This window comes from Rhagoletis zephyria, unplaced genomic scaffold (genome assembly GCF_001687245.7).
Source record: "Rhagoletis zephyria isolate East Lansing unplaced genomic scaffold, Rhagoletis_zephyria_1.1 Rzeph_scaffold_00923, whole genome shotgun sequence".
Lineage (NCBI taxonomy): Eukaryota > Metazoa > Arthropoda > Insecta > Diptera > Tephritidae > Rhagoletis > Rhagoletis zephyria.
Window position 1 is genome coordinate 10346 of NW_016158007.1, and position 16829 is coordinate 27174.

Consider the following 16829-nt stretch of genomic DNA (forward strand, 5'->3'; position numbering starts at 1 on the left):
ACATTAAATGCAAACATACTCGTACAAAAAACAAAAGTGATAAAAAGTGTTTGAAACCCATAATTGAATCGTTAATAAACCGGCTATGATATCAGAATTTTATCGTTTATTTTATCGATATATCGACAATGCTATCGAATTTAATGTTTTCTGCAATATTATCGATAACAGGGAGGGGCCCCTAAATAATTTTGATTATGGTGATGGCTGTTATTATCATCGAGCAGTTATATGCCAGGCTTAGTAACAGATTTCTTTGTTTTGTCTCAATTGAATGAACTAATTCGTTTAATAAAAATAAATTGCGATATAAATGAAGTTATAAAAATAGATGCGTTTGTGTGTGCTACTTAAATTGGAAGCTGGCACCACATGAACTGATGACATGACGCGCCTGAAATGCCAACAGCTAATTATTTAATTTGCTGGATTTGAAGCAACAATTTAATGTCGGTGCCGTGAAAATACGTATGTACATGAGTATGTATGTATGTATGTATGTATGTGCTCACATTAATATGTATTGGTGTATGCGAAATGAGAATGGATTGCTTGTGTTGATTGTATGCGCTTGCACGTAGGCAATTAGTTAGGCATTTCATATGAGTTCAAATACCAAATGTTAAAGAGAAGCGCTACTGTTAGTTCTACATACATATGTATGTATGTGTATGTGTGTGCGAATGTACGAATGTTTGCCTTCTTGCATGCGTTAAGGCTCTGTTATGCATACTTGGCATTGCATGCACTGCTATACCATTTTTACGTAGAAATCAAAAACCAACAGACTTCTACGTATGTAGTGCTGTGCGTTCGATAACCGATTACACGCGAGGCTCATTTAACAGATTTCTTATGTGACAGCTCTCAAGCCATGCCAAGTATGCATAACGGAGCCTTTAGTATTGCCGGCATGCGCTGGAAAATGAACGAGCGCATTAACTTCGTTGTTAAGGTGGCGGGCGGTATGCATTTTCATTGAGAATTTCCTCGTAAGTCGGCGAGAGAGTTCGCAAAAGTATTGTGGTGCTCTTTATCATAATATACACACCCTCACATGCGCGCAAAGAAATTAGTATGTATGTATATGTATACTTAAGAGCGACTGTTTTGCCTACACATTTAGATTGTTTGAATTTGTTTTGTTTGGTTTTTGACTTGTTTTGACGATTATGATTTTGACTCTGGGCTGGCGCTGTACTCATTTCCAATATACTCACTGCTTCTCTTTTGCTAACTGTTACACGTACATATGTACATATGTACGCGCACTAACACTTTTAGGAATTGAGAAATAATACAGTTAGTTTTAGTTGTATTTGTAAGTGCATTTGTATTTGTAGCACCTAAAGCAACCTCAACAACCGCCACCGAAACTGAAACAACATTTTATAATGTTACGTAAATTCTTCTTTTCCAAACATTTCAGAGTTCAAATACGGCGCTGAAGTCGTCGGAAGCGGACGTAGCAACGCAAAAACTCCCAACAGCTGGACAAATTGGCCACCGAAATAATTTAGACTACAACACACTTCAATGACAAACAACTGGAATACTTAGTTCAGAATAACAACAACAACAAATGTGTGATGCTGGTTAAATAATTGCTAAATAGTAAGAATGTGGTTAGAAAAATGCTAGCAGAGTGACAAAAGAATTATGTAAATATTACGTAAATTCGAAGTGAAGAAATATTTCGTTTGCACGCGAATTTATTAAAGCTATGTATATTTAGTTAGCTGGTTTTGCTACATTCTAAATAATTTTAAAGTAAAAAAAGATTTCGAGAACAAATTCCAGGAATGCAAAAAAAAAAAAATACAAAATTTTGTTAGATCAATTGGCTGTATCGAAAATTCAAATTAGGTATTTGGTTAACATTTTACGTAACTGTGCCATTTTTTTTATTTTTGTTTTGCTAAGAAAAAAGCCAAATAGTGTATATATTAAAAATATTTAATGAGCATCTCCAGCAGCCAACCAGTGTTTGCCAGATGCGTCGTAATCCAAACAAATTTTTGATAAAATATTGGTGAAAGATTTAAATAAAGAAATTTTAAATTCTTATTTGCTTTTTCTCAACAGCGGCTACAAACGTGAAAATTTTTTCCAAGGAGCATTACAATGAAAAATTGTGCATAAAAATTTTCGATAAAAGAGAAATCCATGAATTTGTGAATCTGTGAAGTGAAAAATTTCTGCTTACCATAAGGAGCAGCAAACAAGCTAAATTTTGCAGTGAAAAGCAACAAATAATGTCAAAAAGTGCCACTGAGCAATATCAAATCAAAAAGAAGCGAAAACACAACAAAAACAAAGCAAGTAGCAACCAAGTGAAAAACACAAACAAAATCTCTAAAAATCAAATTAAAATCAATAACAATAACAACAAATACAAGGTGTACATTAACAACAACAAAAATCCAATCATTACTGGCGGCGCTTTAATAAAACAATTAACGCTCACTGAAATTTGCCTGCAGCAGCAGCAGCAGCAACAACAAAACCAACGTCCATTTACTTTGCCACACAACTACAACGGCATACAATTATTGGCATATCCAGAGCAAGCAATTGTCCGCATCGCCAACGTCGAGAACGACGTTGTTGTGACGCATCTGTGCGCGCAGTGCAATAACCTCCACGTGAACACCGCCTCCGCACGGCAGTGTTGCATACGTGACCTCGCTCGGGTGGTGTTACCACACAGCGCGCACACAAGAAAGCACAGCTACAACAGCGACAACAACACAAGCGCTAACAACAACAACAAGAACAGCAATCTTTTTAGTACAAGCAAACGCAAAGCCAGCTGCAAAATGCCACTTTCGCAAGGCTTATCCGCCAAAGTGTGCGGCGGCGCCGTGAAACGCACAGCCGCCAAGCCTGCGCTTCCCCGCCAAGTGGAGGCGGCCAAGCGCAGCAAATCCGTCACGGCGGATCGCTTCGCGCATCTCAATCCGCAACACCATTTGCATGCGCGCCAAAATTACAGCAACAATAGTAGCAAATGCAACGCCACGAACTACAGCAATAAGTGCGTTAAGGGTAATAACGGCAAATTTGCCACTGCATACAAACCCGCAACAGCATTAGGATCCCATTCGCAACTTTTAGCCGCTGATGTAAATTACGCGCCCGCCATCGCGCTCACGCCCAGCAACAATTTGCAGTTTTACTACCTGTTGGCCGAGTCTCTGACGCGCTACGGCAGCCTACTGGAGGCCTTCGATGTCTACGCATTTATCGCCAGCGAGCAGTTGGATAGCTGCATACCGCTGGATCGTCTCAATACATTCGCGAGCGCGCTGATTACGTACGTGCGTCAAATGGGCGCGCAATCCGAAGGAACTGCTACAGAAATAGTTGCGGCAGCAGCACAGGGTGTGAGAAATTTCTCCGAAAGTACTGCGCTCGAGTCGGCGCTGAAAGCGAAGTATGCGCGCAACGCGGCCAGCTGGAGTGGCGCCGCAGGTGGCGTGCTATGTGGTGTCACCGCCACCACGCCGCCGGTGCCGGATGCTGTAGTTGGCGCGGGACTGTCGGACATGCATTCGCCTACGCGAGAATTATTACGTGTGCCAAGCCCGACGCAGAACCAAGATTATGATCCGCTGCTTTGTCCGCTCTGCAGCGACATTTTGCGTTGTCCGGTCACCACAAATTGTGGCCACACTTTCTGTCGGCAATGCTGCGAAACCATAACGCAGTGCAATATTTGCCATGTGAAGTTTCCGCGCAGCAGTCTGGACGACTTCGTATCCGAGGTATCGAATGGCATCGCGCGCAACTATACGAATACGTCCAGCACGACACTCACAACGCTTACAACGGCAACAGTGTTCTCACCGTCGATGGGCGTAAGCTCTGCATCAACCGCAAACGCATACATAATGCCATCAACAAGTGCTGGATTGTCAACAGCCGCTAATCCTACAGCGAATGTCAACCGAAATGCGGCTATCTCAGCTGCCTCGGGCGTTCGTGCAATGGCGCCGAGCAGTGATAATCCTTTGCTTATGCGACGCTTGCAAGCGCGTAATATTGCGGCCGGCAGTAGCGCAAGCTTCGGAACCACTGTTGCACCAAGTCGTTTGCAACTGACGCCAGTGGCCGCGCCGCTACCCACAGTGACGACAGCGACCGTTGCCTCAACAACGGCTACAGCCACTACGACTATGGCGTCTTCGACATCCGGTGGTGGTGGTGGTGGTGGTGCAGCTGCGGCCTCAATAGTTGGTACGGCAGTAAATATGAAATTCATGCCGGACGTGCTGGTGCGTCGTCTGGTGGAAAAGTGGTGGGGCGCCGACCTGCAGGCGAAGAAGAATAACGAAACCGCGGCCAGCTACATGCACATGAACTTGCTCGATGACGCGTTGAAATTCTGCAATGCCAGTTTAGAGAAATGTAAGTAGAAGACAAGTTAAATAATGCTTTTATGTTTTTATTTCAAAATAAAAGCTTTTTGAGTCAGTGGACATTCCGCCGGCTTTAAGGGAAATTTACAGAAATAAATATCAGACTATATTAGTGGTCATACCGAAATATATTATTCAAACCAGTGAGGATCAGAGAGAGCTCTCATTGTAAGTCCCTATATCACATTTGAAGCCATTTCACAGAGCCGTGTGCGCCAAATCATCTAAAAGCTTTTTGTACAATTTAAATAGAGCGGGCAGAGAATTACAGATTTCGCTGTCAAATACTGGCCCACATAACCGACGTCCAAAAAAAAAAACTTTGTTCGTTACTAAAAATATTTTCAACACCAAAAAAGCCCGTGAAAGAAGCTTTTTATAGCCATCTGTCGGTTTTGCATTGGCGGGCATAGAGTTAAATCTCTCTCTGATCGTCTTGGTTATAAAACACTTTCTTTAGGTAAAAGTTTTCTGATTCAACGAACGTAGCTTTCATAAGAAGTTTTGTATAGTGCCTATAGGTAAAAAAATAACGAAAAATATAAGAGCTTTTGAAAGCTTTTTATGTAATTCCCACATTAAAAGATTTTGAAAACTAAGAGTTATGAGTAAAGCCAACATAAAGCGAAGCACATGTAAGCCTTACGGCTAAAAAGAGCTTTTGGAAGTCTTTTTATTTCTTAACTTAAAAAAATACAAGTTTCCGTAGCCAAATACTTATAGACATACGTAAATACCTTTTGATAATAATCGGCAAACAAATACCTCAAATCAACAAGTTCCAAGAAAAAATTTAAATTAAAACTTTTCACCCAAAAATGAGCTTAAGGAAAATTACCGCAAAAGTGTGCCAGCGGGGGATTTCCTAATTCGTATAAAATAAATGCATAACTAAAAGCTCATCAATCACTTGGTGTTACAGGTTACACAAATGTGAAAAGTGAGCGTAACATATTGTGCAAGAATATTTGTTTATCATTGTCGCTTTTGTTGCTTTTGCTGTTTATCGCCCAGTCTCTGTTATTAAGTAAATATGTGCATACTTGTGCGTATGCTTCACTGATTATACACAAATGCAATAAAAAAATGAAAAAATCGATAAATAGATACGCAAAAGTGCTCGCTGTGATGCTGCCGCTTTTGCTGTTGTTGACAGTTTTTGCTGCCGCATTGCTGTGCTGATTTTGCCGTGGTTGCTTTATCTTTGTTTTTTTTTTTTTTTTGTTCAGATGTGGGTGACGTTCTTTTTCTTTTTCTTGTTTTTACGCTATGTGCATAACATTATGTGGATGCCAAAGCCGCCCACAATGTCAATGCTGATGTCATAACGTACACAGCCAGCTAGCTACACATAAGCAAGCCAAGCCAAGCCAAGCCAAGCCAAGCCATGTCAAGCCATGTCAAGCCACCCACCCAGCTAAACATGCTTCGTTCAGTCGGCAGCAGCGTCGAGCAACAAGTTATAAATACTTGTAGTACTTGTATGCTTTGGGGTATTTAGTTCTGGCAATGGCAAGCGATAGTGACTGGGTGGGTAGGTACAGAAGGCGCAGCAGTTGAGCGCAACCGTTGATAAAAAAAAAAATCAGTGATCGTTATGCGTCTTCTGAACTGTCAAATTCAACTCTCAAACGTACACACCAACATGTTGTCTCAAATGATCCGAAACACATTACGATCATGTAACACGCAACTGATCAGAACGTGCAATCGCAACGGTTACTGAGCTGTTGCGCCTTCTGAAGGTGTCGATTGATAAAGAGTGCACCCTATTTGCTGGTTAGGTCTTTGGCCAATTTATGGTTTAGTAACATATGCATACATATATGTATGGATGTAACTCCTTACTCTTCTCCCTCTTTAAGCTAAATGTTCTTTATTTTTATACAAAATTATTTTATATTTCTACATAAATATTTGCCTTATCCACAACTTATGTGTATATAGGAACACCACTCGCTTGTAGCTCCACATTGTAGCTTTCCATATACATACATATGTATTCGTATAAAAAGTTATTGTATCCTTTTGCGCTATGTATGCTGTAATTGACCATAAATATCTCTCGCCTCTAGGTCAATATGGAGTTGTGTTGAGCAATAAAAATTCCAGTCCGCCGCGCAGTGTCTGAAATTTACTACATCCTTGTCAAATACAAATACAAATACAAGCATATACATACATACATATACGTATATATGTTTATTCATATACATAAATGTGTACAGTGAAAATTATTACCTTGTACAGCACAGCAAATATGGTTGTACTCCTTGCTGTTATGTCAATAAGGGAATTTTCGAAATTGGGCTTCGGTAATGGCATTCGTTTCTTGGTGCCATCTAATAGAATAAGAAGATCTGCCATCAAAAATTCACGAACTGCCCGCCTTGACATGGAATTTCCCTTTATGTAGATATGTGTATGCGTTTGTGTGCATTACATAACCTTGGCATATCCAGCAGCATTTCCGACAAATCCTTGGCCATAGCGGTGAGTCCGTGCAGTCGCTGTACTGCAGTGTGGCATGTTTCACGTTAGTCAAGCCAAGCGAGTGTGTTATGAACGCAAGTGCCGGAGCGTAATGCCGCAATGGAGGTATAATGTCATGCGACCGTATGTCTGTTACTAGTAAACGCGTACAATCTATAGATACATTAGGGTGTCCCAAAACATAAGGACCATATTTTTAATAAAGTTTGATATACATACATAACATCTATACGTACTTATTACTGCGCCGTATCCTAAGAAGGAATCCCTTATGTTTATTTATTTATGTATTTTTAGGAATTTTTTTATTGAAATACAACAAAACTAAAAAAAATAACAAATTTTCATCCAAGTTTCAAACTTTTTTCTTAGAAGTGTTAGCATTTTCTTGAGGACGAAGTTTCATATCCCATTTAATTTCGGTGCAATAATGTGCAAGTTTCGAGCGGCAAAAAATTACCGTTGATATTTTAGATATGTTTTTTTTTGGCCGAAGGTGCGCGGTTTTTTTCCATAAAAAAAATTAGTTGTGTTTATTCGTTATACGGAAGCAAAACGGACAAAAAAAAATATTAAACTGAACGGTAGTTTTTCGCCAATTGAAACTTATTACACTGAAATTGAATGTTCTTAAAAACTGCTTACTCAAAAATGTTCCAACACTTCTAGGAAAAAAGTTTGAAATTTGCATGAAAATTTGCAGATTTTTTTTTTTAAGTTTTCTACAAGATTTTAAATTTGAGTTTTGTTAGAGAATGAACTGTATTTTAATTGAAAATTCTTAAAAAGAAATAAATAAACATCAGTGGCAACAATATTACTTTGAAATGGGGTGCTATTGATATAAACGATACTGTAGATACATATTTTTATTGGTCAAGGATGACGATCACCTGCGTCTATTTGCTATCGAACTTTAAACGAATGCCACAAAGTTAACTAGATTTTCCGCGGCGGTGTTGGTATGGGATGTATCGCCATCTTAAGGCTTTCAGACGAACTTTTGGGCGACTTCATCTATCGTATCTTATAAGAACTCGACGGCCTTTCCGTATGATGCCATTTCGAAGTGGAGAATTATTGACCTTACCCGTCGAATGCCTTTGGCTAGATGACCGCATTAAGGTGTGCTCGAGTACACTGTCTTTAGCCCCACAGCAAGTAATCAAGCTGGCCTTATGTCCTTTCGCAATCCCGACTTGCTACACTTTGGTGAGAAAACCTTGCCTGTACCAAGGATTGGGGGTACTTTAGTGCTAATACATATTTGTTTCGTTGTTAGATTTTGGCTGCGCCAGCAGATTTCGGCGGTGCAATAGCTCCAATTGAGAAGAAGTTTCTAGCTCCTGTCGACGTTTACGAGGAGCGCCGAACTCCTGTTTTGTGGGTGTGGTGGTTTAATTTATTTTTATTTTTTTGAAATATTATTCTCTGGGATCTTGGATTTTTGGTTAAATTGTTGTGCAAGATAATTTTAGATTTGAGAGAGGTCGCCACCACAAGAAGATGTCTCATTCTTGGACACCCTGTGTATTATTAGCCATATGCATAGTTAGAAATAGATACATATATGGCATGTGTGCTGAACATTTTTTCACACAATTTCAAATTCATTTAAGTGTCAAGGATAAGCGTTGGTTTAACTGCTGTCCCATATATTTGTACATACATACATACATACATATGTACGATACATTAAAATTGCAAGTACGTACATTGGCAGTACAGGTGGCGGCCATCAGTACAGCCATGCCACTATTCGTTATTTGAGCTGTAACATTCATTATTGCGTAAATGATTTTGCTGTTTCTGATTCATCAAATTGTTGGCGAAATGCACTGTTCAAGTTGTTGTTTTTTTTCACACCACACAGAGAAGCTTTTAGATCACTTAATAATTCAAATTACCTGTCACCTCGACGAATATTCAAACATGTATGTAGGTATAAATGTACATACATACATACATACATACAGATATGTTTGTACAGTCAACTGTGTCAGTTAATAATGTGATGACTCGTAGCTTTTAGTAAATTTAAACTCATTTGTCATTTCGTGAGCGCGCCGCAACTGGGAAGCTTAATAACTTAATCTTGTACAATAATCGCATCAGCGTGACTGTCACTCATACGCCTGGTGGTGCCAGTTGTTACACACATAAATAGTTTAGCAATTACATACATACAAACATAAATGTGTAAATTTCTATCTAGACTCTGTACTAACTGGACAACTTGCTAAGAAGTGCCTAAAGATAAAGACATCGATAACCGATAATGCAAGAGCTGGCGATATCGATAGCAAAAGCGATAAAAATAAAAGTATGTAGCATTAAAAATATGTATTTATACGATGCCGATAACGATAGCGACAACAATATCGATAATAATTACGGTAAAAAAAATTAATGCAAAAGCGAATAGGTGGTTTCAAAACTCACGATTTCGATTATAATCGATAATTATCGATAGCAGATAATAACAAACAAATAATAAACAAACGATAAAGTAGCAAGAAGAATTATGATGACGATAACTAAAGCAATATCGATTATGACAACGTTAGCGATTACAAATTATGTATACCATTATAAATGCTATCGTTTATCCAACAATTTTACGTTGGCCATTTTCAGCCAATTTGTGAGCAAATTTTATTTTAGATCGAAGCATTCAACTTCCTACAGGGTAGCTTAATATTCTACTATGTTTATTTCCGTGATATAATGCTATGTTTATCAGTATGTTTGAACATACATACCCACGTAAGTATGTATGTTAATGCGTATATATATGTACAAACAATTGAGCAGATGTGCGAATATACGCCAATTCAGCGTTAGTAGTACCTGAGTGTAGCGGAGTGGAACGTTTTGCGTCGGCACGCCTACCGACTGCCAGCTTATGTCCAAATATATATGTATGTACATATATACGGAATATATCATTCCTTTGTATTTCAACATTTGCGAAATAATTCTGCTGCGATGGCATTGAACCCAACAACAATGACATCATACGCACTGCGTTGTTTAAAGCTTTTGCCTAGCTGGTATGGAGCTTATGGAAATTACGATTAGCATAGTTTGAAAAACACGTAAATATTTATAACCAATGCATGATTTTTGTTATCAGCACGTAAATTCAGCTGCTTTTTATTATGATTTTTTTTGTGTATTGTTATCATCCTTTTAGTTGCAATAAAATCGCTGGTTACCGCAGCCGCTGGCGCTGGGGTACACAAAAGTAAATGAAAACAAAAATAATAACTAAAAGAACATACTAAAGTGAAAGCTAAAGTGAAAACGTCAAATGGAATTATTCTTTATCAGGTAGGTGATACATATGTAGCTTCGATTCGTCACATGTAGTACATACATACATACATATGAAACCGCGATGTTTGCGCATTCATATATTCCCTCAATTAACGAAAATCCTCAGTATTTTTTGGAAATATTTATCGGATTGGTTTTCGCTCAAAAATCGTAATCAGTATCGTTACTTTTACTGTTCTCGTCGTTTTCTTTTTCGTTGTAGTTATCGGTCTAATTACCACAAATGGCTTGCAAAATAAACATGAATATTAATATCATTAACGATTTCGCTATGGTTTCAAAACCTCGATATGTTATAGACTCCAATGTCTCAAAATATTGTCATCGGTATAACTAGTTACTGTTCTTGTTATAGCTATCGATGACGATACCTAAAAATGATATGGATTATAATATTGATATCTTTATGTTTACAGAGCCTCAAACAAATGACCGCGTATTGGACTTTTTAATATTGGTTTTTCGAGCTAAACTTTTTTTTTGTTATTTTTCTATAAAAATACGATCCAGGCTTTAAATAAAACTATATAAATGAGAGTTTTATACTTTACACAAAATTTAGGAAAACTCAACAAATTTTCATCAAAATTTCCCTTTTTTAATCTGAATTTTTAGAAAATTTTTAAGTATACGGCTTTATAATCTATACCGTTTTTGTTTAATGAAGGGCAAGTTTCAATCGGCTAAAAAATCCGGTGATCAAATGCGGCAGACCGCTAGCAACAACATTTCAAAAGTAATGCCAGTTTTTGAAAATTGCACTTGTTATAAAAACACCCGCACAAGCAGTCTAAAAAAAAATCCCAAAAATCAGCACGATTTTTTTGCCGGTTGAAACTTGCACTTCATTTTACGGGCTATAAAACTGCATACACAAAAATGTTAAAAGGTTGAAATTTTAATGAAAATTTTTCGAATATTCCTAAATTTTCTATCAAGTTTGAAACTATGATTTCTAAATTTTTGGTTAAAGCTTGGAAGGTATTTTTATAGAAGAATAACAAAAAAATAGAACAAAAAATCGAGATGTGGTAGATTATAGTATATATATTGTTATCGGTATGCTTACTGTTATCGTTATCGATTTCCTCATCCTGTTTGCTATCGATATCGGCGGGTATATCAACACTGTTTCTTATTCATGTTAGTGATCTTATTTTGATGCCTTAAGCGCTCACAGTGAAAACTTACAGCTTCTAAAGGCTGAACAGGTGCTAAAATCTTAATTTGAGAAAAAAAAATTCAGTCCACTACAGTAGAGATACTTCAACGCAACAACAGTCTTACGTGCACTCATTCCCTTCAATTAAAATTTCTGTTGTAAAAGGCCATGCTTTCAAATTCAATTAAATTCGGTTCACCAGCTGTAAAAGTAAAAAGCTTTGGCATTTCACTAAAATACAATGCAAATGGCTTGTTCAACTAAATATATGCAAACTTGAGCGTGTGTAAGATTGCACGTACATGCTATTACTTGTCAATAAATATTTAGTGGCAATATTAGTTTACTGCTGTGTACTTGAAAACTTATCTCCACTTCCTTGGTACTGGTTACTTTTCCTCAAAGGATACTTTGTATGCATTGGCTGTTGACATTTATGTGCGAAATTTGTTGCAAGCAGAGAATTTTTATTTGAAAATATTTAAAGTATCCATGTGCACATGTATGTATGTATGTACGCCTGCCACAACGAATTTCTGGGTCCTTGCATGCAATCGTATAGGGTGCATTGTGAAGATTGAGACAAAAAAAGATAGAAGAGGCCAAAGATATTCATAACAATGCATATTATACTCGTATACATATATATATGTATATACATATATTATTTTTTTCAAGAAGAAAGTTCCACTTAGTATTCAGTCTTGTCATAAGCAATATCTGTACTAGAGAGTAGTCGCTGCTTCACTTTTATTTGCGATTGTTCTGATTCCTATAAAAAAACGTTAATTAAAAATGGTTTTGAAAATCTGGCGGTTGCTATGAAAATTCGAAATTTATCAAAGTATTTTCTTACTTACATTTTTAACATTTCATACGTCCCTTATTGCTCACCCTGTATTATTGAATGCTATGTGCTTGCGTGATTGGTTGCTGCAGTCACCGTCACGTCAAGCGAAAAGTACAAACGCTTGGAATTTCAGAAATGTTGGACTTCGACATTTTTGTTAAGTGAATGTTAAATGAAAACAACAAAAAATTGCTGAAATCAGAGAAAAAATTTGCGCAAATTTTTTAGTGAATTTTCGAAATTTTTCTTTAGCATTAGAGTTAAGAACTTAGTACAAAATAGTATTACGGTCGAGGAAAATTTGCAATTGTTTGATAAATGGAATACGTTTGGTACCTAAAAGAAAAATTAAAAGATCTTGAATTATGGACCATAAATGTAAAAGAAAGCGAATATATTTATACGGATCTATTCAAATGAATCGCTCTAATATTAAACAAGCGCTATTTTCATTCACTCGCCGCTCTTTATTGGAGTACTAGATCAATTAGTGACGTGAAATGAGGAACAGGGTTGCCACTTTGGTAAATTGTTACCAAAATTGGTAGAAAAAATTTGGGTTGGTAAAAAGGTAAATTTTTTCTTATTTTGGTAGATTTTTGATGAACTTTCCGTTCCCGATTTATTTTTTGTAGTTATCTTTAAATATAAAGTTAAATCAATAATTAATAAAATTTCTTTGCATACTTTTTATATAATTACATACGTATAAATGTATATCGATATAAGGCGAACATATCGCGCTCCATTCAAAACTAATTTTACTGGAATCCCGAGGAGCTTTTGATTGCCTAAATAATTTAAATGATTATTTAAATATAAAGAAAAAATTTACAAGTATGTAATTACGCACCATGATTGTTCGCAACAAGAATTAAATCAACGCCATATTTTATCAATGAAAAAAAATTAAAAAAATCAATGAGAATTTTAAGCAGCACATTTTTGGCTATACTCAAATAGTATTTGCTTTAAAACTCCATACCTCAAATTGTTCTAAAAATTCTGAGTAAAAAATTCGAAATTTAGACGAAAATTTTTGGAATTTTTCTATATGTTGTATACAGTTTGAATCCTCGATTTTTATGGATTTAGTTAAAGCAAAAAACATTTTTACTCGAAAAATATTGCGAATATTAAAAAAATCACTTTTTTGAGTCACTGTATTTGTCTATAATAACTCGAGTTGAAGTTTTTCAAATAATAAAGTTTCATTGTTGCCTTTAGTTTCATCACTTCCGCTTTTGGTTGAAGGAAACAGAGAAATAAATAAAAAAATAATAAAACTATAGTTTTTATTTAAATAATTATAAAAAAGTTATTGGTAGATATTTCCCACATTTGGTAGATTTTTTTCAAGTCGATGGTAAATATTTTTTTTCGTCAGTGGCAACCCTGATGAGGAACCTTTTCAGAACTAAATTCAATTTCTCCGCATGTCACGCGAATCACAGTGAATTCCTTGAAAACAGTGCCGCCTCCAACTCAGCAGCTGACCTCCACCAGCGCACTGGGCAACACAAAGAAATTCAGGCGATTTTCACTGCTCCCGCCCTTCGGCTTATTCGTAGGAATTCGCTTGTGCTTGAAATAGATTTAAATTTCACTTTAATTCACGAAAAAAAGCGAGTGTATTTATTTAGTAGCAAATACGCCTGCCACACAAAAGGGGTGGCAATAAAAACTGGAGGCTGTTGTTGCCCGCTACTCATCTCACTAGCAGTTTCGTCTCCTCGAACGCTCAATGCTGCCCGATTGCTGCTTGTCATCGGCATTGAGTGCCGTTGACGTACTTTGTCCGCTGGTCGGATAAAAATGGAAAATAATTCATTGCGCTTTTTGCGCCAGTGGTGGATTTATTCTCGGCATTCCCTTTCTTTCACTGTACTTCACTGAGAAGTTTGGTTTTTCTTTTGTGCGAAAGTAATGTAAAGCTGAACAACTCGCACAAATGAGTTCACAGAATTTTATGGATTGTGCTTAAAATAGAAAAAATGGGTGCGAGGAAGGGGGGTGTATGGGTGTGTATTTAAATATTTATTTATGGGTAATTGGTAATGTGAACGTGAGGGAAATTACTTTATGCCCAGCGGAAAGGTNATTGTGCTTAAAATAGAAAAAATGGGTGCGAGGAAGGGTGGTGTATGGGTGTGTATTTAAATATTTATTTATGGGTAATTGGTAATGTGAACGTGAGGGAAATTACTTTATGCCCAGCGGAAAGGTCAGTTAAAGGTCTTCAATTTTGTGTTAAGATTTTCGTTATTTTTTTTTTGTTGTTGTTTCGTATGTATTTTGTAGCATAACATCGCTTCTAGCAAACACTCCATCGTCCACCTTACACTCCAGCGTGAATATATTATTGGCTAAAAGTAAATATTTGTCAGCATAGGAAGTGCTTCCTATTTGAAAAATCTGTATATTTTAACCCACAACTAAATAAAAGTGCGAATATTCAGAATGCATAACCCTTCGTTCGTAAGTACGTAAAGCAACCCATTCGTACAGTTAACAGGCGGGTCTACTTTATTACAAACAAGAGAACAAAATTTATTACCAACTCTCAGCAAGCCCTTAATAAATAACCAGCAAAATGGCAATTTGCGTAAAGAGTAAAGAATGTAAGAAAACAAAAGAGGCATAAACTAAAACAAATAACTGAAGCGAAGAGAGAACAAACGCGTGAAAAGTTAATTGAAGTGTACTTGGAAGTTGTGTGGCCAAAAAGAACAAAACAGACCAGCCACATGCAGTGACTCGAACAAGTGTTCACGTACTGGTGTTTTTTTTTTATACATTCACAATGTTTTTCAAGTAAAAATATTATATTTTTTCTAAAATGATATAAGTGTTAACGTTAGTTATTATAAATTGCACTTGCTATATGAAAGAAAAAAAACAACACAAGACCGGCGGCAAAAAAAGTACCTAAAAATCAACCCTTATAGGCGCACCATTATATGATGATTTTTAAAATTTCTTGTTTGTTTATTTAATGTTTAATATTTTTTATACAAGCCTAGCTCATTGTCTAACAAAGAACATGTAGTTCCAGATTCCAAACTTTGTATTGAAAATATAAAAACTTGCACTTTGTTATATTAAAATTTAATGAGCTAAGAAACTGCATACCAAATTCTTTTTTAAAGATCCTGAATAAAAAGTTTCAAATTTTTTGTGTCAAATATGTAGAATTTTTTATATTTTTATGCACAAGTATGGAATTTGGATTTATACATTATTTGTTAGACAATGAGCTAGGCTTGTATAAAAAATATTAAACACTAAATAAACAAACAAAAAAATTTTAAAATCATCCTAATACTTTTGGCCAAGGCTGTATATATGTAAAACGCCTAAAGCTCTGTGTGGCGATATGTTGCCTGGCGAAAATGTCAAAAGAAATAGCATTCTGCAGCTATTTAGCTTAAAAGGGAATGCGCAATTTTCAGCAAACCCTCGAGCAATGGACACGTATACATACATAGATGTATGTACATATAAACATGCATCGACACTAGACTGGGTCGCAAAAAACGTTTGTGAAAGCTTATTCCGAAATAATTTAGGCGTCATTCAAAGTGTGATATGTCGGCGAAGAAAATTTTGATTGTAAATCGTTTGTTGTAATTAAATTTAAAATTTAAATGGCAAAATTTTGACAATGACAATGTTGGACATTAGAAAATACCAGCGCCATACGTTCATAAAAATAATCATTATGTCGGTTTCCACACGACATTTTTTAAACGGCATACATTTTTTTGTCAGTATAATGCCCAGTGGAAATTCGGCATAAGTTGTGTGTTTCTTCAAGGCCTGGAAGAGATACCTAAGTAAATAGCTCTCAAGATCACCTTTTACGGGTCGTCATTAATAAGAAGACTTGGAAGGTTGCCGGTTTTTAGTGAATGAATAGGGTGGAAATTTTTACGAAGCCTAATTCCACTCGAAGCTACATAGTTTTCAAAGTAGAGGTGGTGATTATGAAAACTTTACTTTAGTATGCAAACATACACGGTCTAATATATGTATGTGTATATGCTACGAATATGTATGTACTTATACAAAGATGTACATACATACGTACAAACTTTTGCGCTTCTAAATTGGTGGCTATGAAGACTCTCCAAGGAGCAAAGCGTTGCTATGCGTACTTACGTAAGGCTACTCTATATGCTCATCAGTATGCATGTGTGCGTGTGGGCTTTCAGATGGCTTTATGTTACCTCATAACATTACATATTTACATGCCATTCCTTACTACGTTGCAGGCGCATTGTTGTACACCCAAGCTGACAGCATGAAAAAGTGGCTGGCATCGTTTTGTAGTTGCATAAAAATTTTAGGATAATACTCGTATGAAGAGGTGAAATTCATGGAAATAGTAAAGACATCGTTGGCATAAAAAAACGTCAGCACGTATAGCACAGATTTTCCATTTCAGATTGAGTAATCTCAATACTAGGAAATTGTTTGAAAGAGCGGCAAGGAATAGGTGAGCAGGAAGGGGTCGTGGCTGATGGCTGAGAGATAGAGATAGAGATAGAGATAGAGATAGAGA

At 36.5% G+C, this 16829-nt stretch overlaps 1 protein-coding gene across 3 annotated transcripts in view; it reads left to right on the forward strand.

The window, feature by feature from the left end:
- The first annotated feature begins 1425 nt into the window (after nt 1-1425).
- Nucleotides 1426-16829, forward strand: part of LOC108362069 (uncharacterized) — a 42224-nt gene continuing 26820 nt past the window's right edge. The window contains exons 1-2 of one of the 3 annotated variants that reach the window (XM_017614905.1): nt 1426-1661; nt 2086-4410. In XM_017614905.1, coding sequence (XP_017470394.1) covers nt 2256-4410 — 2155 coding nt within the window. In that variant the 5' untranslated portion in view covers nt 1426-1661; nt 2086-2255. Of the gene's footprint in view, nt 1662-2085; nt 4411-16829 lie in introns of those variants that run through there. The other 2 variants (XM_017614904.1, XM_017614906.1) reach the window with 2 other exon arrangements.